At 39.7% G+C, this 25425-nt stretch overlaps 1 protein-coding gene across 4 annotated transcripts; it reads right to left on the bottom strand.

The window, feature by feature from the left end:
- Positions 1–785: 785 nt before the first annotated feature.
- On the bottom strand, positions 786–24397 carry SPPL2A (signal peptide peptidase like 2A). 4 transcript variants are annotated; one of them, XM_026045680.1, is made up of 17 exons: positions 24333–24397; positions 21083–21202; positions 19697–19879; positions 18885–18974; positions 15442–15575; positions 13445–13596; positions 11640–11736; positions 11069–11170; positions 10319–10400; positions 9992–10066; positions 9235–9291; positions 9017–9070; positions 8491–8590; positions 7882–7959; positions 7387–7547; positions 5215–5248; positions 786–1484 (listed from the first exon to the last, which is right to left on the bottom strand). In XM_026045680.1, the coding sequence occupies exons 1-17, from the start codon at positions 24390–24392 to the stop codon at positions 1453–1455; spliced, it is 1611 nt and encodes a 536-aa protein (XP_025901465.1). In that variant the 5' UTR covers positions 24393–24397; the 3' UTR covers positions 786–1452. The 4 variants fall into 4 exon arrangements, with proteins under 4 accessions (XP_025901465.1, XP_025901464.1, XP_025901467.1 ...); XM_026045679.1 differs by lacking the exon at positions 5215–5248; XM_026045682.1 differs by lacking the exon at positions 9017–9070.
- Positions 24398–25425: the final 1028 nt, after the last annotated feature.

The following is a 25425-nucleotide window of genomic DNA, read 5'->3' as shown; positions in this document are numbered from 1 at the left end:
GGAGGTGACCTTCAGACCAACACTGAGACACTTAGGTGAAGCAGTGCAGGAAAACCKGCATTGCCTTTGCCCAGCCGGTGCTTAGTCAGTTGTTTTCTCCAGGTTTCTCAAACTTGCACTGACTATAGGAATGACATTCATTTAAAAAATAGGAAGAATGTTTTAATGACTACCTGACATGAGCAGTAAGTGAACTCAGTGGTTTCCTGTTGTTACCTTCTGCAGTCTTCTTTGGTGTGAAGTGTTGGCATTACAGCTCTACAAATTTTCTACACCTAATCCCCCTCAATTTGCAGTTTCCCAAGAAAAGAAGCGTGTCAGGCAAACACAATTAAAAACTCTTCTAAATGCAAACTAATGATTTCAACTAGTTTTCCTTTTCAAATTCTTTAGAGTATTTAAAAGCTAAGAGAAATTAGGATTAAACCAAAAGTTAAATACATGCATTAGTCTTAACTAACACAGCAAGACTAGCACTATTCACACCTGTTGTCTGTCTACTAACTGTAAAGATTTTTCAAAACCATTTCCAAAATACAGGACTCGTTAGATACAAATCTAGAAAAATCTTTTTTTTTTTTCTCCTCCCACCAACCCTTCAAACCGACCCACAGCCAAATGAAGACTATAAATACAGACTAAGTTTCAATGGATAGGAGAAGAGCTGGGCCAGAGTTAAAATTTTAGGTTCCCCTCCACTCCATATAATTAAACAAAAGCCCTTTTGCCTTTAGCACCAACCTGTCTCCTAACTATCCCAGAGCTCCCTTTAAAATTCCAGGACCACTGTGTAAATAAGCCAGTTGGAAAAAAAAAAGGTTGGTAGTATATACAATAGAAAAGACCACTACCACAAGTTAAGGTTACCCTGTTACCTATTTTATGGCTTATAATGTACATAGATTAACACAGGCACTGTCTACTCCATTACCTGTAATAATGGAAGGAGAGTTTCATCTGTTGCTTCCTATAGGCTCATTGCCTTCAGTCTTTACATTCAAAATCACTAAGATTTTAAAATTCTGTGAAGGGAACTACTAATTTAGAGATATGCAACTTGACTAATCTTGCTCCAAATTTAAGGAAACATATTACACTTTAAGGTGATATGGGCAAGATACTTGTATAAAAATATACTGTATAGAAACACGTTTGGAAAATTGCATAGAAAATATCCTTTTATTTAAATTGAAATAAGGCACGGTTTTACTAGCTATAGTTTAGCTAGTAAAAATGCAAATCTATAATTATGTCATTAACAATATCTTTCCATAAAAAGATAGGTGCAGAAAAACAAAACAAAAAGGAACCCCAAACTTTTATACAGAATCTGTGGTAAAAATCAACCAAATTTACTGCAATTCACTTGTAGAAAATTTGAGCACTATTTTAAATCAGGATCCTACATGTTACTGTCCTTCAGGCTGCTCGCTGGCCGTCACGGTGCCTTCTTCATTTCCTGCATAATCCTGATGTTCCATCATCTAAATGCAAAACAAAGATTATTCTTGATATAGAAATACTATTTTTCCCCCATTGGTCCAAATATTTGTTAGCTAAGAGAAATGTAATTAAACAAGTGTGAGAGTTTTAGCAGCATATAGATAGGAAATGCTCTACAAATGAGAAAAGCTTTCAAGTTAAATAATCACAACTCTTAATTAATTAATGCTTTCCATTACAAAAGCATTTTCCATCCAAGGATCCAAGTCTTCTACAAGAAATTAAACCTATAAGACAGAAGTGTTCCGACAATTAAACATAGAAAAAAAAAAAAAAGGAAATTGAGTTTAAGGAAATTTTTCAAAGACACAATTAGCAGAACTTGAAATAGGCCCCAGGATCCTGCTTAACATTTACAGATAGCCACAGTTTGAACAAAAGAGACTGCCTTCTTTTTCATGCCAGTTAAAGCTAACTCTATTACAGTTAGCAAAAAGAAAACTACTTTCTTTGTAAAATTTCCTTTTATATTAAAAAAAAAAAGAAGCAAAAGGAAATGGATTTGTAAAGACCTGCTGCAGAACACAATCTAAATCAAATTATTACACAGACTGGTTATAGTTTCAGCTTAAAATAACTGGTGAAAAATCACCCAGGACATTTCGGTGTTTTTCCCGGTGGAAGGCGGCTGCTTTCCCTATCTGTTGCTGTACAGCCAGGGTGCAACAAGCTGCTCCGGCAGCACCGCACACTTGTTGGCAGGATTGCCAGAGACCCCGGCCCGAGGGCTCTGCAGTTAAACAAGAGTTAAACTAGAGGCCAAGGGCTGGCACCGCTAGCACTGCTGACAGCCACAGACAGAAAATACCAAAGCAGTAAAATTAATGCCACAAATAGAGCCTGTCAAGAAGCTCAAATGCCCAGTGTGGCAAGATGAAGCCCCAGGTATCTGAAGCTCAGAYACCTTAGAACAAAGGCAAAATACTTTCAGAAGCAAAAGCACYTCTGTCTTCTACACTAGGCAGAAAACCCTAAAGGTTTTTCCCCATATTGATGTATCCTGCCTAGTAATGAGAAGGCTGCTTCTAGAAGAGTTACCGCATGCCTTGGTTTTAATAAGGGCACCCTTCCTAGTGATAATGGCAGGATTATCTTTTCGCCAAACCAGCGACTGCTGTAGGAGCCTTGGCAAGACAGAGCCAGCCTCCAGCAACGCCGTGTGGCCAGGTGTACGTTTAAATCCAGTATAGATCTATACACAGAACCAGAAGTGTAAGTCCATTAACAAGCCTTCCCCAGCCTTGTTCCCACCTCTGGGCAAACATTCTTAGGGTGGCAGAGATTCATGACCTTTACTGACAATTTAAGGGCAGAGGATGTAGATAGATAAAACATCAAGTTCCTTTAGTTAAAAAATTATCTTATTTCATAACATGATGGACTATGTATTAAAAAAGACACAGCAACAACAAATAAAAACCAAACTAGATACACTATCACAGCTGCTACCAGTAAAAGAATATGTAACATCTATATGTAGACATGAAYGTGAGGGTCAATCTGATGATGTGACATTCACATAATTCTTAGACTCATGGCTATAATTAATATGTAAATATCTGAAAAACATTATTTAGATTTACATGACTAAATGGCAGGTACCTTCTATGTAACATGCCAATAACAAGCCTTTTTTTTTTTTTTTTTTTTAATTTCAGAGAGAAGTAAGAAAGTTTTCTAAGCACTTCAAGTTGGACAAATTCTGAAAACGTTGCGAGACCGTACTGACACCTGAAAAGCTTTGAAGTTGCATTACTCTACTAAATTTTTCTGAAAAAAACTAAAAGATTATCCTGATACCAACTAAAAAATGGTTACTTTTTTGTCATTGTTGTTGTTTAAAAAAAAAAAAAAATACATAAATACCACCCAGCAGCACAGGCACTAAAGCCACTTCCTCCCTTCCTGTRCTTCGCAGCTGCAATGCTGGCCAGCGGTCATGGGAAGTAGATGCAACTTTCCCAAGCCAGACTCATGTTGCAATGAATTATTAAAATATTTTCCTGGGGAGTGATTCAATACAAATCAGGACTAAYCCATAAAAAGTCATAAACAGCACACCTAGAAGTTACGATTGCATTATGATGCTGAAAGCAAAATGCTCTCAGCTAAGACTCTTGGAGCCTAAGAGCTGTCGTAGAAAGTCAGGGATTTCCCACGTGAACAAAGTAGTAATTGAAAAATTGTGTTAGAAACCCTATGTAAGAATCGAGTGCAGACAGCAGGACAGAAAAGTTTAAGGTTACAAAAATATAGGCTCACCATCTGATTTTAATTTGCACTCAACTTTTCCTGCTTCCTAAACATCTCTTGGGTTTGTATGTATTTTCTTTTCTACTGAGGCTTTTTAATGAGATTTAAATTGTTGAAGTACAAAGAAGGTTTTTGAAGCTGAAGGCAAAAGAAGCTAATGAAAAAATACACATTTTTAATTCAAAATTGAAGACTCAGTGTCTAAGAGTTCACTCTGAAAATACATTCAGTGTGTAGCACAGACAAATTATGCTTTATAAATACATGTATCAATAATTCTAGACTGCTGATTCCAACTCAACACAAGATTATATTTAGATGCTTATATTCTGTAAGACGCTTATTTGGAAAGCTTGCCCTGCTTCTCCCATGCTGTGCTTAAGACAACATACAGTTAAAATAAACACTACCAGTGTTAACAGGCACGGGCTGCAGCCTAGGAGAGGAACCAGCCTCTTACCACAGACCAGAAAAGGAGCAGCAAGACCACAGCAGCTGCTCCAGACGCTGCTCCTACCCTCAGGAAGCGCCACGGACATTAAAGGAGGCAGCACCTTCCTGGGCAACACGACCATAGGGACACGGCAGGCACCGTGACCGCAGACAAACAGCAACGCTCGGCACAGGGGCAGGGCTCACAGAACCACTGCTTGGCACTAAGCAGGTTTTCAAAACGTAGTGGCAAACAAGTAGGTGAAGGAGGAATTGTTCACCTGCAAGTGATTTAGCTATCTGCACATGGCTATTTGCTATGTGCAATTTTTTTGCTATTTGCACATAGCTAACTACAGGTAACTAACCCATTTCTAGTGTCTGAACGCACTCAGAGGGATTGGGAAATTACGGAGCAGTGAGGTATACACTGCCCTTCAGGCTTAAGAATCATGGCTCTGCTGCAGAGAAGGAAAAAAAGGAAAACGTGTAACAGCAGATTCACTTCTGCAGCTTGTCTTCACTTGAAAAATTGAGACAGTTTTTGTCAGAAATTATTAAAAAACACTTCCATTTTGATTGGAAAAATGAGAGTAAGTAGGTATAAGAACAGCAAGAGAAGAAAAACATCTTTTATTACTCTAACAAAGCAATGGAAGCATCAGAAAGTCTTCATTAGTTGATAGAGGCAGTCAAGCTGCTGCAGAAATTCATATAAAATTAGTGTTGGATAAGAAAGGTTTTTTTTTCAGGTAACTTCATACCAATGCTGAGAAGGGTATTTAATTTCAAATGCCATATTACTTGAATTCTAAGTTCAAATTAAATATTTTATGGACACAGTTCAGTTATGGACACAATTCAGGAATTGTCATTTGCCCTCTTCTAATGAATTATTCATAATTTTTTAAAAGAAAAAATAAACACAAAAAAGAAAGAGGAAGCAAAGATAAAAAAAAAAAAAGAACAAAAAAGAAACCATAACATGGTTAATAACATTGCATTAAAAGAAGGCCATAATCACACCTTGTAGCAAAGGCGTCCTGCAGGAGTCCAATACCTAAACAGAATTCATTCCATTATTAAAATCATATGCAACAAAATCATAAAGAAAAAAAAAAACTCAACAGCTAACTGATGAATTACATAACTTCATGAATGCCACTGTTTAGATATAAACAGTGTGTGTCCAAGTAGGCTCTCGTGCCCTTGCACTTACGGCCTTTACCCCATCAAGCCTGCAAGGTTTCTGTCTGCGGAGCGCAAAGCCCATCTCTGCGTTGGGCAGATCTCGCCCCTCTAGTCCTGCCCAAGCCAACGTTTTTCCAGCAGCCTAAAGGTAGATGGTTACTGCCTTTCTACATCCTTCCTTTCCCAGAGCTGAGAATTGGCCCAATTTTCAGTAGCCAAATAAAGAATTTGTTGGAAGCATTTGTGTGAAAGAGCAATACTAGGGTAAAACAGGATTTTGCAAATGAGTGCAACTTGAATAACAACCTCTGAGGAAAACAACTGAAGGTAGATTTTCTATGCACAATTCCAGAAAAATAGTAATTTTAGTAAAGGTTTATGAGGTGTTCAATTACAGACAAATCTAACAGGGGAGAAAGGAGAAGAAATCAACATTTTAAATTGTGCCAGATATGAAGTCATCTAACTTCAAAAAAAAAAAAAAAAAGTTCAGAGCAGTTTTAATCCTTCAAGAAACCAGTCAAAAGGACATGAAATAACTACTATGGCAACATAATGCTTCCAAGTATGAGTTTTACTGTGAGAAGTACTAGAAACTTTGGTCTGGTAAGAAGCAGCTTGCCAGATTTATTTAGGTCAGTCTTGCTCAGAACTCAAGTGAGGAAAGTAAAGTGTAAAACTAACTCTTGCCCCAACAGACCCTGAGTTATTTGGCTTTGCATGTGCAGTGCTATGCACTTTAGAACGACAAAGTCTCCTCTTTACACACAAATGCAGGGAAATCCAAACTCGTTTCAACCTACAGAAAAACATTTCTGTTCACTGCACCTGTGAAAGGAGAAGACCTCTCTTCTTCAGCTGATTTTCAGCTATCTCCTAAGTAACGTCCTCACTTTATCAGCTTTTTCTTTTTCAGACAATGAGGTAGAAAGACTAATTAAAGACAAAGATCTTTTCCTGAATATTTTCAAACTTGGCCAGGAGTATTGGAGTATTTGCCCAGGCACCAAAGGCAGTGTTTAGATGGCAATGCTGTAGAATCTGAAAGACTGCAGTTTTACATCTCCAGCTACTAACACCACCCAGCTCTCATGGTTTCACCTCAGCTTTGCAATCCAGAAGCTGGAGAGGCAGAAGCCATAGTTTTCTTCCACCAGCTTACCAACGCCACCACTCCCTCACCCAAAACTCTGCATCTTCTCTTAGAGCTTCTCAACAGAGTCTAGATACAGAACATAAAGGTAGCATTTTAAGACTAACAGCAGTGGACTTGAGGTCTCTAAGACCATCTCAAAGCTGGTCTGTCTTAACTCACACGGGCTAMTGGAGTGTGCAGCCACCCAGTGAGGTGAAGCTCAGGGGAAGCGCACACAGGTCACCATGCAGAGGCAGGTGATGGTGCCACGCGAAGGACTACCACTCCTGCACAGTGCTGGAGGTCACCAAAGGGGAAATAAAGTGCCTAAAAGACAGCGTGTGTCCCACTGCGCTGTCACACAACACAGTTATGCAACCCCTGAATTATTTTGTCATCGATTCCTCCACATAATGGAGCACAACATAAGACACCAGGGATGCATGGAAACTAATTTCTAAAATCTACTCAACCACTAACTTTGAAAACTGTATCTCTTAATATAGTGCTACTGCAGACTGGAACCTGCAGACTCAGTGAGCTGAGTTACACCACATCAAGGTCATAGAAGACAACTGTAAAAACATGAAAAAACGTGGTTGGTCGCTGTTTTTCAAGGTTTTTTTTCCCCCCTCTTTTTCTCCTTAAAATAATACTGAACCAACTATTCTAATTCCCTTAAGCTTTGTTCTGTCACACTAGCTAATAGGCAAAGAATTTTTCAGAATAAAGCCTACTTTTGCTTATTCTTACTCGAAGATAACCACTAGCAAGACTAGCAAAAATTGGACTGCTAGTGATATATTCCTAAGTACTTAGAGAAGAACATACACAAAGGCATTAACCAAAAATGTACAAGGCATCCAACCTACCTGATAACTGTTGCCCTTCCAAAACTTCTTCATCTCTTTACGTCTCCAAGCAACAAGAGAGCTAGTAATGAGTGTACATGGTACAAGGTAGAGCAGAGCAGGTTGTCCCATCTTCATTAGTGCCAAAACAACAAAAGTCAGCACCATACCAACAGCATAAGCTACAAAAAAAAATACATATACATGTATATTTACATACTCAGTGGCAAGAACAGGTGAATTTTTATAAAATCACTAGATTAGTAAGCAATAAAAAGTTTTTATGTAATATTTACTTCTTTCAATGTAATTTAAGATAGAAATGCTATATATTGGCAATCTTTTTCAAAGCCCATTAAAGAATATTCACTTTAAACATAGATGGATACATTATAAAATAATTTGAGGATATTCTTGACAAACCAATCCTTTACCTGGTGAAAACTATCTAGTCCTGCCACTAAAATAAATAAATAAAAAAGTAACAGGATAAACATTTGAGTGCCTCATAATTACCTATTGTACAGGAAATGTAATATACAGAAGAAGAACCTGTCTGAACATCAAATCTTCGACAATATGCAACCAAAAGCCCTTGAAGAGGGGAGAAAAAGAAAAGTAATGAGAAAAAAAAATTTTGTCCTCCTCAAATGTCTCCCCCACCTCYTAATCAAAGCAGCACAAATAACTCCCATTATTGTGTGTCCTTCCAGTTTCTTATCTGGAAATTATTATCTTATGGAAAGCCAAGACCCAATTTAAGAAATCCTAGGGTAAGCCTCAAAAYCAAAATAATTTATTTTCTATTACCTTACCTCTATCTATGTGCTGTATTATACAAAATTACTATAAAGTCTTAGAAATCTCATAGAAAAATAGTATTTTGGGAGATTTAATTAGTACTAGCAATTGAGCTTATCTATGGCACTTGTATTTACATAATGGAGGGCTAGAGRAAAGAAAAAAGTGTGACTATTTAAGTATTTGCTGTATTCTGTATTAACAGATATAACTACTGCATTTGATTCACTAATTGCTTGGTAGAATGAACTCCAAAGTAAGTCAGTTGAAAAGAAATATGAAATACTGAAACACAAGTTACCACTGCAGAAAACAGGCRCTCACCTGGGACAATAATGTCTCCAAAACCCAACAATGAGAAGGGCACGTCACATAGCGTTGCTGCAGAGTATTCAAGTCTGGGCACTCTAATAACCACAGGTAACTGTAAAACAGTATTTTAGAAGTCCACATAAATCTAATCTAAAGTGTCCTGCTGTTGGCTTTTTTTTTTCCTCTCCTGAATGAAGAAACAGTTCTAATATAATTTTAACTTATCAAACTAATGCAGACTTCCAAAATAGTAAAAACCTAAAGCAAAAACCAGAAATCAACATAGAGAGTGGATAAATGTAAAGCAATAGATAAACCAGAATTTCAGATTTACAAATAATATGCAAGCACCACAAGAAGTTAAGAAGACATTTAACCATATAGTAACAAAACTGTATTATCATCATCCTAACTATAGAGTATTGACCAGTGATATCCAGGCCCTGAAGAAAAATTTGGACAGTCAGGTTTTCCCCAAAAGAATAGTCTTTTCAGAGGGAGTGATTTAAAAATCCAGTATCTGAAATACAATCCTTACTTTCTCATGGGGAGCTGAGCGTTCAGTAGGGACTTCCACCAAGTTTCCATCACTCTAGGATCAAACCCAAGTCAACAGGTATTTAATACTTAAAAGAAAATAGCAAAAGCTGGCTATATTTTGTGAGAAGGTTATGCCAAAAAGCACACTAATTGCTAATTGAATTAGCTGCAAAATGTCAGTATTTTTGTGTTATACATAAAAATGTCTGTTCCTACCTTTTCACTATTTCCAAAAGGACCAGCTGCAACTTCAACCATTATACTTGCCCCATTCTGAAATTAAGGTTGTTAAAAAATTAGTGATTTAACATACCAAAGGGTTCATATCACACATGAAAACTGCTCATTCCTCAACTGAGGATTCCGATTTGGACAAAAGCCTGACTATAAAAACGAATACACTAAATTCATACAATATAAAATGGTACACATTATAGTATGTATGGTTATTTAGCATAGCCTAACGTAAAATGAATGTCAACCCCCTCTATAACCACACACACACAAAAAACCCACCCACACCCCATGTACAGCCAAAAATTCAGCTAAATTTCTGCCTTTTCTGCCACAAGCTTTCAGCTTCTGAAGAAAAGACAACAGACATGTACACAGTTCAAAGTACAGAGCAGCCAGCAGTGCCGCCAGCGCTACAGCACATTCTGACAAACTTCCAGGACCCGGACGCCGGTCATTTTTCATCATGATCCTGTCACATAATCTGGGACAGTTTATTGTTGGTCATACGATTGCTGTAGTCAGTCACATAACACAGTTTATGGCACCTGCACATGTCATATGCACTATGGAATACGCAAGGGAAAATTTAGGTCACCGGTGTCTTGGGTGGAGCAGGTGAAGGAAGTCTGTGCATATGCATGAAGAATACTGAAAATGCTAATTTGCTCTGCAGAAATAGCACTGCCATGAGCAAAGAACTTTGGTTTTTGTTTTAAAGAGAACCTCACAGACATACCTTTGTGATAAATGGTGTTATGAAGACAAAAAACACATCRTATAAAAGGAGAAGGCCTAGAAGTATCACACAGGACTGGTTAAAAGAAAAAAAGAAATATTGTATTACCACAGGTTTTCAAAGACTGCTCACTACTGTATCATAGTTTTAAAAAATAATATCTTTATTCTGACATAGCATTTACAAATGGATTTTTGTTTAATAATTGACATAAGAAATTTTGCTGTTTTTAATTATTTCTTGGCTGCTGAAAACAAATTTCCTGGGACTAAGCACACACATATATGACATTCATATGTCATTTGAACGCTTAATAACTTACAATACCTTAAAGTTGGGCATCTTCAGTGTTTTAATAAAGTTTAGGCAGAAAGCAACTCCCAAAATATCTTGCAAAATCCAAGCCCACCTAAAAATAAGAAAAGAAGTTTTCACACATTGTTTAAACTCACTGCTAAAAAACTAAAGACAATAGCCATTTTAGCTGTTACTGGAAATAGCAAGAGTACAAAATGGAAAGGAAAACACAGAGCTAGTTTTTTGAAAGTACTGCTACTGAAAAGACAATGGGGTAGTCAGTTCACTGYGATTTAATACGCTGTGATCACAAACTGCTAGGTATTCCTTATCAACCTGCTACAAAGAAAATAGTTGAGTAGGGGCAATAAAAGGGCCCTGCTACTCACTTTATGATTGCTCACTTGCTTAACACACTGTTGACTAGAAGACCCATTTGAAATGTCTGGCTCAATTTGGGTTGCATTATAACATGGTTTATTTATGGTTCTACACTTGCATTTCTATTTCTGTAGTTTTCCCCCTCTCTGTGGTCATCGTTAACATCTGAGCTCCTCCTCACTTTCATATTTTTTCATAACTCCAAATAATCATACAGTTCATTTGTATAACTTTGTTCTGTTATTCCCGTGCTTGTTAAGTTTCATAAATATTTTTATGCTCTTTTAAATTATCAGTGCTGTTTAGAAGGCTGCCATATTCCAGGATTAGTTGCAAGCTTGGAAGTTTGCTAGCATGAATTATTCATATTACTCTTTCAAGTCAGAATGCATTACTTACCTATCTTCATTTCGAAACACTGCCCAGACAACAGATGCTGCTATGCAGAATCCAGCAAGAAAAATGAGCCTCACTTCGATATTTTTGTTGCAACATGTAACCCTGAAAGATAAACATTAAGTTAAGAAGGAAATCTGCAAGAGCCGAAACACAGACTTAGGCTATCGCAAGTCTTTAAGGTGACAAGGTGTTCTCACCTCGGGAGCACCTCCTTTGTCCCTGCATTTGATCAAGACTCAGGTGCAGTACCAAGCCTTCTCTAGGCTATATTTAAAATGCTCACAGCAGGTAGGCCAAGTTAGGCTTCTGTGGCAAATCCTCATTTTAGTAAATACATCCAGGGAAGAAGGCAAGCAGATGAGTTTAATTAATCCATTTCTGCTGTGTAACAATTATATCAAGAGAACTATGCTAGTGAAGGACTGTCAGGTCATGATTCCAGGAAGAGTAGGGAGAAAGGAAATCAATCTGGCTTTAGAACACCTAATACAAGATTAAAAAGGAATAAATATGGACTGCAAAACTGTGAACCAGTATCTATTTCCAGTGAGATTTAAGAGATGTACAATACCTGCATAGCCCAAATGGTACTTCTCCAATTAATGCAGCCAGACAGTTGTAGAGACTCATTGCAGACGCCAAGCAAAAGACAGATATTATAACATACACTAGATCAAAGGAAAAGAAGATGGAAATCAGTGACAAAACACAGTAAGGAAAAAAAAAAAACATAGCAAGCAGCAATCAAATAAAAGGAAGTATATTTGATATAAACTGTTATCAGCTAGAGTACTGCTCGATACATGGGCATCAAAAGATGACAGAAAACACTGAAATCAGGAAGGTCAGTTGCACGCTGCCATGGAACTCATCAAGCAAAGATCTGCATTTGAAGTTTCTGAATGGGAAGAAAACAACATACTTTTTCCTTCTCCTTTCTTTAAAAAGACTTTCACAGATCTTCTTTAATGATAGTCAAACTAGAAGAGCTATTCTATGACTAGTGTTTTTTAAAAAAAATTTTGACAATATTCGTGCTTCAAATTTTCCCTGTAGCGCCTTTTGTATGCTCAAGAGGCAACACGAGAAATATTTTTAGCTTATTGGCTAACTGGTACTACCTCCAACTAAAGATATKGGAACTTGCAATCTCAGTCTCCCATAGAGATGCATCAATCCTCTGCATCCTTTAACAGCTACAGAAATTTCCCCTGGGAACAGAATATCCTACCATAATAACAGCTCCCTTCAAAAAAAAATTACACACCTGCTTCAAAGTGCACAGAACTGGGCTCCTTAGCAAAAAGCTATTACACACAGTCTTTGTAATGTTTACATTTCTTCCTCCCCCTACTTCAGTCATTACATTATTCCCTTCCTTTTCATTTTCCCTTTAAGTGGTCTCTTTCTTCACTTCTTCCCAAAACTCACCTAAAACTCATCTCAGAGCAAGCAGAAACAGGGATCCCTTTCCCTTTCCCTTTTTTTCCCCTTTCCTTTTCATTTTCCCTTTAAGTGGTCTCTTTCTTCACTTCTTCCCAAAACTCACCTAAAACTCATCTCAGAGCAAGCAGAAACAGGGAATTTTCAGCCTAAACATTTTAATCAAATTAAATAATTCAGGCTTTTAATTGGAAAAGTTTAGCAGGGGTAGCATTGCCAGTAGTTTAGGTAACCAAAGTTAAACAAAATCAGTAGTCACCACAGAAAAGTTTTTTTGCAGAGTAGAAGGATAATTTTTAACAAAAAAGAAAGAGCGTACATAACAAGCTTTCAAAATGGAAGTTACACTTCTCCTGTTAAAGAACGTAATTTACAACAATGCAYGTCTGCTGGTTGCATGATCTGAGGGCAGGAAAAATCTGCCAACACTTTGGAAATCAAGTTTTACTGTTCCCGTGTCACTGAAGAACTTAACGTCACTGCTAGTGGGTTGAGGTTTATTCCATTATGGCACTGCCATATATCCCAATACCTTAAGCAGGGCWCTAGAGCCACAGACTCAAGGTCAATTCAACGACAGCTAATAACACTTTCACTTGAAGCACAATTAAGGCACTGTGACCCTCCCAGCAACGTCAACATATATGATAAACTTTACTACTGGTCACTGGTCACCTCTCCTCCACATTACTTCAATTAGAATAAGAACTGCCCAGGCAGCCACCATAAGCAAAGCCTCCTTCCTTTTTACACAGCAACTMGATCTCTACAGCTCTCTTCAGCCTTCAACTCCCTCCCCAAACGTGAAAAGAGCAATTAAGGAAAAAAAATGCATTAATTTTAGTTCAGAAATTTGACTTTTCAGACTTAGAAAATGCTTTGAGACTTTCAGAAAAAAATATAAATAAAATTAAATTATCCATTGTTTCTTACCGAGCCATTTGTAGAAGAAATAAAGCAAAACTAGCATGACACAACAGATGACAACGAAAAAGATGACTGTTAGAGGGGTGAAAGTAACATTTTCCTCCTTCTTTTGTCTTGTTTCTCTCTCTCCAGGATTTGCCATAGCTTTCAAGTTCTCACTGTTTTAAGAAAGCCACATATATTTTCATCTCAGAGAACAGATCTTGAACTTTTACCATGGKCAGAACTGTTTGTTATAAAGCATGTTGCAATATTTTACTTTAAACTTTCATATTATCACTAGACCTCAAAAAATTCAGAAAAATGATATGCTGATTTTTGATTTTCTCTGCATTTTAATAGAGATGTGCCCTCCTAACTGAGCTTACATCACAAGGAAATGATTCTTGAGAGCCTTTCCTTCCAACGACAATGGACTTATCAGCTTGCTAAGAAGCAAATCCTGGTCAAAATCCCAATCAGCGTGAGGAAAAACATCAAAACCCTGTAGGCTCCTTTTCACCATGTGTRCCCTCAGCTACCTCTGTGCACCACCTCCAACTTGAGGACTTCTTGGGCTAAATGCAGGCAGCCACTTTTGACTTACCGCACATCTATGATAAGTCAAAATCATAATGTATATTGCACACAGYTTTGAAATCTCAACTAAAAACATTTCACTGTGTCTTCAAAAAAATGTCAGTGTTAGCAAAAGGAAGCCTGCTAACCACCAGTTCTTTTACACTTCTGCTTCGTAATTAAAGAGTAAAGGAAGGGAAAAGAGGAACACAGAGATTCTTACTGAAAGTAAGAATTCTTTTGGTTTCTGGGCATCCATACTCCATATTTATGCCTCACCAGAGAAAATGAGGAAACTGAAATTGTTGTGTTCTACTCTCTTCTTTGAGCAGACAGATCTGCTACTCCTTGGTGCAGACACTAGTGAAACTTGCCCATCAGATAGCATGTTCCCAATGAAACCCAGGACCTACCTACAAAATGCTGAATTCAGCACCGAAACAACAACCTTCAAAAGAAAGCCCACAGGAGAAAGACACTTTGTTAGATGAATCACCTCCTTAGAGGACAGGCTTTGAATATAAGCGGCTTTAAAAAAAGAAAATCACCCTAGATTTATGAAAGTGCACTTCTAACAAGTTTAAGGTAATTATATCTAATTTTTTTCAGTATGGGAGACAGCATTACATTTTGTTATATTAGCATTCAGTGCAGCCACACCCTACAGCACTGTAGGGGAAAGAAGCAGCATAATCAGATCCAGACTTTCAACTCCCCSACTGCCCCCACCTTTCTATTCCTTTCATCTCTTTCAAAAAATCGTGATGATTTGCATAACAACTAATGGGAAACAGGAAGCCTCTTATCACTCAGGATCCACTCCTGTYGTTCTGGGGAATCAGGGCAGCAGACCAGCGTGGAGAGCAGGACGTCCCGTGCAGGACACTGGCCCTTTCGGGGAGTGCAGACATCCAAGAAGCAACGCAGAGACATCCTGAATAGCCAGCTGGGGCCAAGCAGCTGTACAGATCCTTGCCAGTGCAGGCAGTACATACAATGTACGTGTACATGCATGCATATGTACCTTTTCCAAACCTGTGCTGGTTCTGATACAGTCAAGGTGGTCAGGGCAGCTGGAAGGCAGCTGTTGGTATTGATTTAAGGCTTCATATTGCATCTCACTTGATTTTAAAGATGCTATCACTAAAATACCTATGTTCTGTCACAAATATTGGTGTATTATGATAGCAATTTTAAGGTATTTGACAAAAATAAAAAAATATGTTAAAATATGAAATTAAAATTAAATACCCAACTGGTATTTAATTTACTGGTTTATGCCTAGATCCACAAAATTATTTGATCAAAGTTGTCCAAGAAAATCATGGTAAAGCAGATAAAGAATTAGAGGATCTAGGTGCAAATAACTAGTATCATAAAGGAAATTATTCCTCACTGATTGTAGCTGCAGTTTTCACAAAATTTCACATCTTGAACAAACTTACAGTTCTGACACTCCACTCCAGTAGCCTCCCAGTGCCACAGTAAACACAGCAATTACAAAGATGACAACCATACTGCAATCAAACTCCGGCAAAGGTGGTGAATACAGAGTCACATTAACCTCATTTCCAAGAGTCTGAAAAACAGCAAACAAGTTAGTTCATAAGGGCAAGAAGGAATTATTTTGTTTATTTTCAATACAAAGAACACCATAATTTCCTGCTCTTAACTTACACAATGTGCATAACGAATTTTCTGCTTGCTACTCACGATATGCTTTCCATGCCACCTCCTGGAGGCCGAGGTTTGAACGCAGCCTTACTGCTTGCTTAGGGAACATACAGATACCCCGAGGCAAAATGATCCTTTTCTGAAAGCCTTCAGTGCTTCTGAGAACTTGTGACTGTAGCCCAAACACTTTTCATCCTCCAGATATACCAAAAGCAGTGTAAGATTTCTGCACTGCAGTAGCGCTGAACTGGAGGCAGGTTAACTTGAGATACACAGACTCCAAGGCCCACTGAGATACAAGAGTGAATGTCTGTCTCTAGCTCCTGAAACCAAGGAACTCCTGGTTCAGAGGCAGGCAAGATGCTCCAGACAGGTGAACTCTCAGGACATCGGGAAAACTGAGGTGGTAGAAGTTATTAATCAACAGTTTTTCAGCAACACGATTTTGATGGATTCAAAAAAAGGGGAAAAAGAATAAGTTGTCTGGAAGCTCACACAACAAAAGAAAGATCATAGTAAGAAAGATACATCTGAAGGACACTATAAGAGATTGAAGGGAATGAAGAGATACAGATGACACCAAATTGTACATAAATTTTGAAAGCAAAACCAAGATGCTTTAACTTGACTGAAAGGTAGGATTCAAGAAACAGGGAAAGGATGATGCTGTTGTAGCTGAAGTCAGTCAGGATATCTTTAGCAATCCTGCAGTGAAAGCAGACTTGGAGATGCGGCAGAAAAACACATTTGTTAACAGCCTACATGTGGGATAAAAGCAAAAGAGCTGAACATGTCAGGCAAGTTCGGCTACAGGAAGATCAAACTGGCAGTGGAGAGACTGAATGGGAAGTCGAGCAGTAAGAGGAATACACCAGCCATCTGTGAAGAAAGCTGATTCATTTCAGCATCTGAACTAGATGGTTGCAGATATTAACCTTAGTAATACCTAAAGAAGTCAGAATCATTCCTTTAAGTTTATCTGAAAATTCAGATAAACGGATTTTTTAAAACAGATGAAAGCAAATCAAGAACTAGTGAAACATTATAGTTGTCTGGTGTGAAACAATTCCAGATAAAGGCAAAAAAAAAATCCTATTCAATTACAGTATCCTATGTACAGTATCCTATGCAAGAACAGCAACACAAAGCCCTACCAACCTAATGGCTTATGTATTTTTACTATTCAATTGCCCTTTTTATTCCCTCATTTTTCAATTCCTAAGTTTTTCTTATGAGTTCTAAAATTCTTATAAAGGAGAATTCATGTTAGAACCCATATTGATTGCTTCCTTACTGTGCTGCTGCTTGTCAAGGTCTTGCCAAGTCTCCGTTCCCATCACAGGAAGGCATCACCAGAGTGAAAGGCATCGCATCGGCTCTCACTCCTGCAGGAGAGCTGGCTGCTTACTAGAAAGCTGGCAACCTTCTACTATTGATACCACAACTCATCACACATCTGCAAGTGGTAAAAACCAATGGAAACGAAGCCTAACAGGAACAAGCACAGAGAATGCTTATATCAACTGGTTCCCTTTAGACTGGTGCCATCTCTCTTAATTAAAAGAGAGAAAGCTGGAGGCCTTGAAAAAGTTAAAACAGAGTTAAAATAGTATTAGCTGTGTTTTTTTAAACACAGTTTAAAAATGCACCAGCGYAGTAGGAAGGGTTCAATGGCTGCCAGTCATTCAAAACATTCTGCCAGTGACATGGCAGRAGGCTCTGGCAAAAACTACATCAGAACTAGGAAGGAATCACTTGCAGCCAAGGCTTTGTTTCCCACACCTTTTATGAAAGCAGCTTTCATTTTAAGACAAAACTGAATTTCCTGATGTCTCATACAGCTGTTGAACCACTGGGCACACAGATCTACTAGAAAAGTTAGTTCACTGGATTGTTACAGCTATACAGACATGATTCTACACAACCCCATCCCAAACACCACTAGGCAATAAATGGTGCAGAGAGAATTCAGAACAAACCATGGGTCTAACCGTGCCCTAATTTTCTTCTTCCTGTTGATATTGCATATCTCAAAAACACTCAAAAATGACATCCATCTTTCTTGAAGGAACAAATTTGAAGACAACAGAGGACAATCTAAAACCAAAATGCAGTATTCCTCAATGATTATGGCAGAGTGAGAAAAGGCATCACAAATTTCAGTCACAGCAGTGCTTTACATGAACCAATCTTTACTGAGTGAATAAACATAAAACCAACCAAATCCTATATATATATATATTTATATCCAGGCATAGTTTTAGTTTACATACTTACCTAAGACAATTTCCCATGGCAGCTCTAAAGATTAAGAGCAGAAATGGTGAAAAGCTTGCAATTCAAGGAGCTAAAATTATGCAATTAGTGCTGGCCGCTGCTATGCATATGGAAACAGTGCAACTGCAAAAGTTAGCACTTACTTAACACTAAATTAAAGCAAAGCTAAACAGTATCTTTTCTTGTTCAAACCCTCCTCAGTATTCTGTAAGCTATTATTAGATGTCAAGTCAAGACAAAACAAAAAACAAATTTCCTTTATTTGCCTGAAAACATAGGAAATACCACAACTGCCACATTTTAAAGATACATGCTTGGTATCTCACCAATGAGTTCAACAGCTCCAGCTATACTACCCAAATTCGCTGTAACAGATGTCATGCTATGGAAAAAGAGATGATCAACACATAAAGAGAGAGAAGAAAAAAAAAAAAAAAAAAAAAGGAAAAAAAAGAGGGGGAAAAAGGAAAAAAAAAAAAAAGACCTCCACCCTTTCCTCAACATGCAAGGTGGTAAGGTGCTACGTGGCTACAAGATATCATGGCATCACATAAAATTTTAACTATCTTAGCTTCTATGCTAACAGAATAGACCTCTTGGGCTATAGCTTTCTATGCAGGTCAGACATCTGCAAWTCCATTTAAATCTACCGGACGGCTGTTCAGCTGTAAGGCTTGTAAGACAAACCAACCTACAATTGGGAATTATTTTTCACATTCTTAGTCTTCTAATTAAGCACTCTGTCAAATTAACTTGAAGATGAAAGACAAGAGTTTCCATGATTTAATATCCTCCCCTTCTGTGAAGCTGAAAATAGCATCTATGTATATTCAGGTCATGACAAAAACATCTGTCATTTGACTCAAGTTTTTGAACAAATGAATAACATCATCTTAAGTTTACATGATCCATAACATGCTGAAATTATATTACTTACCAGCTGCATATCCATTATATCACTATATCTTATAAGAGCAATTGGAAGAGTCACATCTTTAAACTCAGTCTTGTTATCTGTAAGAGGAGACTAGAAGAGAAAGCATCAGTGATAAACATGCCCAGCTAACTGTCCGATCAGGTGGCTATAAACCGATTACTCTTTAAATTTCCATGTATTTATAGAAGAAAAAAAAATCCATCACTTTCTGCAAAATGCTAATGAAGACAGAAGTACGTCAGACAAAACAAGTAATGCTACCACACACCTCTGAATTCATAAGGGTCTAATACTATCGCAGCATTATATGAGACATATCAAAACTTAATTTATATTCTCAAAGCTTGTAAAACGTTCCAACTCATTTTAATCACCCAAAGCTATTCTGAAATGGAAAATATTTCTACATATATTTTTCATTTGTAATAGAGGGCAAAAAAAGCAGTAGAAATATCAGGCAATATAATTCAAAAAGCCTTTTTTACTTCCAGCTCTGGATAATAATTCCCTGCTTTATTTTTGCTGCATATTGTGTCTAAAACAAATTATCGCCTAAGATTAAAGGGCTTTCAGAATACACCAGAATTAGGAAATAATGAAGACAAGTATTTGCATCCAGAAAAATGAATAAAGAGAGAAGCAACAAGTTAAAAACAGAATTCAGCTATAGATTTTTTCAGATGATAGAACAGGGCTGCAGAGGGTTAACTCGAAATGACCCTCTGGTCACAGAAGGAGCAGTCACACCATCCCTGCACAACACTGCATTGGGCCAAATAGTGAAGATACAAAAATTACACGTTGCAACTTACTAGCCCGGGTTTACTGGCAATCAGCAGCATTTTAGCACCCAGACTTTCAGCAATTATTGCCTTCTCCAGAAAAGTGCAGTTTCCTCGCATCACTACAACTGCTTTGTCCTTCAACAAGCCAGGAGCAACCTCAGAAGAATTGCAGAGTACCGTAGAAGTCAGGTTTTCCAGGATCCTGAAAGTCTGTAGAGAGAAGGAAGCATGATAAAAGGAGGAAAAACAGTAGTGCAAAATAAGCTAGAACACTAGACTAATATGCTTCTTAATCTCCGCTTTGCAATAAAGTCGAAAGAAGTCAGGACCATGTAGTCAGATTATCAGCTGCAACAGACTGCAGTACTGAGGAATTTACAGAATAGTATTCAGCTTAAATATCTGGTTCTTGCTAAATTCAACTTCACAGCAGACTAATTTATACACAAGAAATCAGTACACAGGAAGATCACTGCTGGTTGTTCTGAAGAGTCCAAGTGTATACTCTGTAACATTTCTAGACCTCAGATGCAAAAAAAACCACAGACCCAGACGCAATACAACCAGAGTTCTGAATCGTAATGCTTGTTCTAAAACAACGTGCCAATTTGACAAAACAGTATTTGCTTAAACAGGATTTCTGTCCTTACTTTAAAGTTCAAATTAAGACTGATAGTGATTTTAAAGTCACAGACAGTTCTCTCTAATTAGTCAAGACATCTCAGTGGCCAGTGCAGCAAGGCAGGATGCTTGAGCAGGGGACAACTGTGGCTCTATTTYGTATCAATTTAACCTGTTTACAAATGACAGAAAAGAAGGGAGTGGAAATATTGTAACCTTGATCTCTTCCAAGCACAAATTATTTCCTGTTAATATTAAAAGTGTTAAAGGGGAAAAAAATTGCTTATTTGCTTTTTTGAGTCAAAGTAGGATGTGAGGCAGAAAAACACCRAATGAATATGGCAGAATAACACACTCCAGATGATCTGCTATTCCACAACAGGTTTGCAAGACAGTTAAACAGGGAATGAAACCAATGAACCAAAAGTACACTACACCAGTATGAGCCATTTGTTTCTCAAGTTCGTGGTATTTTTATAAACAAATATACAAAAACTGTATTCCCAGATCTAAACTAACTTGCACATACTGATGACATTTGAGATATAGGAAAAACAAACAAAAAAACCCACAGTATCAGAAGTGCATTTAAAACTAGCTTCTAAACAGAGAGAGAATGCAATTTTATCAAATTTCATAAGTTGTTTCTTATTTTTTTTAAAGTGGAGAGATGTTTACTATGGAGATCGTTTAGGGTGGGGGGAAGGAAAGCCCCAAAGTTAAGTGTTATAGCTGATCCAAATTCATATTGGATTTTACTTTTCTTAGGAAGCATGATTAGAAACTACTTACAGCATTGTCAAGACTTCCTGGAAGAGTTGTCCAATTGGAGTTGTATATTACACAGTAATCCTTTACTTTTGGAGGTAYACCATTTCCAGCAGCATGCAGGATTCCCTCTTCTGCCCTTATCTACAACAGACCAGAATTTTCTGAATTAAACAAGACTCAAATTACAGACATCCTTCTAAAAAGCTGCTAGGAAGACTTGACAAAAGAAATGTATTCAATTAATTTACTTTGTATAATGGTTGATTCCATGAAAGATAGGTAAATGGAGGGGAAGGTGGAAAATAGATAAGAACAATGTCACTGTATTATGCTACTATCCTCATTTCAAAAAGAATGCATCCATTACATGGGTATATATATCACTGAGAAGAATACCAGCAAGAAATGCAAGCAAGTGATTTCAGAATAAAGACTCTATACTTTCTAAAAGAGTGTAAGATATTAAATAGAAAGCAATTAAAACACCACATTAAAAAAAAGTGAATTACAGCCTTTCATTTGCCAGCTTGCAGGCTTCAGAGTGCCTCCTACTAATAATGTGGCAATTCTTAGTTATTTTTAAATCAGACATACAAAAATCAAGAGATTAATTAGTATACTTAAAGTGAAAAAAAATGTTTAGGAAAATCCTTGCCCTCTTCAATATTACTCTCAAAGTCTCTCGTGTACTATGGCTTCTGACACTTATAAAATATACACACATTTTAAAACTGATAGTTTTAGGAATATATACATAACCCAAAAGTATTAATATACTAATAAAAGTCAATGTTCTAAGTGGATAAACAATCAGGCTGAGGATTAAAAATAGTTACTGCTACAGAGCAGTGAAAACAAGTAAGCTCCGCTTATCTTTGAGAAGTGTCACTTTCAAAAACCGGTGGATGATCTCATTTTGACTCTGACCTTCATATCAGGAAGTGTCAGGACACGAAAAGAAATGAAACCTGCTATAGATTCCAGATTTGCCTGAGAGAACACTGAGATATTCGGCCCTGGGAACACTAAGATGTTAAGATAAGAAGCAGCCACTGCTGCAGGGAGCAAGCCCACATATCTGYCGGACGCAAAAGGCTAATTATTAACAGCTCCACTGAGGCATTTCTCCCCAGGCCAGCATATCAGTATTCTACAGCAAGTGAGACCTAGGGAGAAAAAGAAAAACATGTGACATATCGTTTCAGGGGTCTATGTCTGCCTGGTTGGAATAGCCAAAATCCTTCTYGATGAATCCATTATATTGGTTATAGAGCACAAGCATCTGCTGGGAGAACGATGTCAAAGGGCCTCAGTACATTAACCGTTCAAAATAGAACAGYTCTTGAACTGTTAGCTGGAATAAGTTCCTCTGTGATTTGTGATTATTACAGAAATCAACAAGTTTTCCTCTTAAAATCCATTCCCCTAGAAAAATATAAACCAATGGAGATTACGTGCTATAAGGACTTCCAATAGGCCTAAAACTCACAGACTTCCAACCGTTAACAGCCCCTTCTGCTACGTGAAGAAGAGTAAAAAGTAATTTCTGTATTTGAAAAATCAAGTGTTAATGCTGCACCAGCATAAATAAGACTATCTAAAAGGAGTGATTACTTGCTTATTTGATCCGCACATTTGGCTTGGCAAGCTTCCCTTCTCTAGGATGAATCAGGAAAGGCAAGATGGGGGAGGGAATACTCTAGAGTGATGCTTATCCCAATGCATTCATTGCTAAAATAAAATAAAATTAAATTAAAAGAAAAATAAAAYGCAGTGTTTGGAAATTAAAGACAAACATTACATGCTACATCTTGTTTAGAACATCTCAACAGCCCTACTGCATGTAACTGAAGGCTTTCTGTGTATATTTATTTTTGCTACTGCACCAGCTTCCTTGTTTAACAGCAGAAAAGGGCTGCTAGTCTGGATACAAAATCTTGCAGTAAATTTTGCTACTAAGAAGCAGGTAACAAATCTTACCCTTATTGTTATTGAAAAACACGAAATTCTCATTGAGCAAAACCTTTTCAATCAGGCTGCTTAAGCAGAGGTCTAAGAGACTGTCCTGAACAGATTAACCTACTTGCAAGGTGTGAACTTGCTCCGGCAGCAGAACCTCCCTGCGTGGACGAAAGGCTTCTCGCCTGCCCCTGGCTCCCACTGCATCACCTTAACTTTCAAGCTTAGGCAACTCTCTGTAGTCACTCAGCTTCAAACAAACTCCTTGTTTTGTGATGGGTGGTTCCCTCATCATATCTCCTTCACTCCCTTTAAACTCTCCTGAATTGATTCTCACTTGGGAAGAGCAAAAGCCAACTGCTGTCTCTCATCTTCCCTATGTCCCTGCTGTGGCGGCTGCATGGGCTTGGGCTCACTGTTGGAATCGCCAGTTACCTGTTGGAAAGCACTGGAACACCCCACATTTTACGTTGGACAGATTACAACATAGACCTCAAAGCACAAAGCAGTAGGAAAAGTGCAGGCGCGAAGGGAGCAGGCAGGACTCCAGGGTTGTGCAAGCAGCGCGATGACTCTCTGCCCGGCTCCCAAGCCGGTCAAGAAGCCGGTTAGGAGGCTCCCGGGCCATTACCAAGTAGGAGGGCCCAGGCTGCAGTGTGAACGGCTGGAGTGGCCTTTCTGTGCACACACGGCACCTCCGCGAGCACCAGCTCCTSATCGTCACAGCCCCTTCATGCTGTTCTTGAGGGTGAAGGACCCGACCTGACCCCTCGCTGCCCAGAGAACCGGCTCTCTGCRGCACCTGGGCAGCTCTGGGGAAGCAAGACAGGGGTACCCGTGCTACAGGAGAGACACGGTGCCCCCAAGCACCCCCAGGCCACCAAGGAACCAGGCTGGGGCTGCCGAGCAGCACGCGGTGCCCACAACTGCTGCCACCAAGGCCGCGCGTGGGGCGCTGRCAAACCCACGCTAGGCACTTAATGTTAGGATGTCAACGGGGGCTTGTCGCCGGWACGCGCTCTGCATCCCGGCCTTACAGCCCGGGGTAAAGCCACGTTTAGAGAGCCCCGAGGAGGGTGTAAGCGCTCCCAGGGCAGGCGGCCGCACCGGCGCCGCGGAGGCCGAGGCAGCGGGGCACAACTGCGGCGCCCGGCCCGCGCAGGCCCCGCCGAGGGGCTCCGGGAAGGCCGCGGCCACGTCGGGAGGCCCGAAGGACACGGAGGCCTCGCGGGGGACGGGAGCGGGCGAAGGACGCGGGGACGGGGCCACGGCCTCCCCGTCGGGGACAGGCCCGGCGCGGCGCGGCCCTTACCAGCGGCAGCAGGAGGAGGAGGCCGCAGAGCGCGGCCCCCGGCAGCAGCGCAGCCCGCATGTCGGCGGCCGCCGCCGCCCGCGCGCGGAATGGCCTCGCCTCGGCTCGGGCGCCTGCGCCCCGTCACGGAGCCTCTCGGCGGCGGCNNNGGGGGCTCCTGCCGCGCGCGGCCGCGGCGGAGGCGGCAGCGCCGCGGGCCCCGCAGCCTCCCGTGGTGGCGTTGGGAGAGCGGGCCGCCGTGGGGACGGGCGAGGGGGAGGCTGGAGACGGCAGCGGGGAAGAGGAGGCCGGCTCGGGGCTGCTTTGCCACGGCGGGTGCTGCTCTCGCTGCTGCGGAGGCGGGAGGCTCTCCTGCTGCGTGGGTTCCCACAGGTAAAACCAAGGGGAAGCATCCACAGGGAATGTCCCCACCAGCATCCCTGAAGGTTTCCAGTAGGCTGCTCAAGATCCAGCAGCAACCTCTGTCTAGGGGTAAACAGGTATTATTGTGTGTGATAGCATCAAGAGCTGACCTAACAGGGAAGCATCTTTTCCAGTGAGAATCAGCCCCTACATTGTGTAGATCTGCTAGACTGCAGAAATGTGACCAACAGTTCAAGGTGCACAAGCAGTGAAAGGTTGTGGCACCCTGGGACGCAGCTCCGCCACCCGCATTCCCTACGGAAACAGCCTTTTGGAGACAGTGAGTGCAGCGTCCATCTGTGCACTTCTATTTTGGGGCTGTTGTCAGAGCAACTGGGACACGTTAGACCAACTAGTGCATATTCTTCTGCATTTAACAAGACCCAGGTGACACGCTGCAGGTTACTTCAGTAACTGTGTCGGTGGTATCTGGAGAGTGCTACGGTCTTGGATGTGACAGCACGTTCAAGGCAGGGGAAGGGTGCATGATCTGAGGTCCAGAGCTTCTCAGGAGATCCGAGCCCACCAGGTGCCCAGCCTTCCCCCACACTAATCCTGGGAAGGCAAAGCATTCTTATTCTGTCTGCAGCCRAGAATAGATRGGCTGAGGAGTACACATTTCRGACCAGCAATTTCCCTTAAAAAATWTATATATTCTCCAACTGCATTTGGTTTGTTCTCCTTCCTTGAT

The sequence above is a fragment of the Nothoprocta perdicaria genome, unplaced genomic scaffold (assembly GCF_003342845.1).
Source record: "Nothoprocta perdicaria isolate Ctin4 unplaced genomic scaffold, notPer1 scaffold_41, whole genome shotgun sequence".
In the NCBI taxonomy this organism is placed as follows: domain Eukaryota; kingdom Metazoa; phylum Chordata; class Aves; order Tinamiformes; family Tinamidae; genus Nothoprocta; species Nothoprocta perdicaria.
This window is presented reverse-complemented; position numbering and strand designations above follow the sequence as displayed.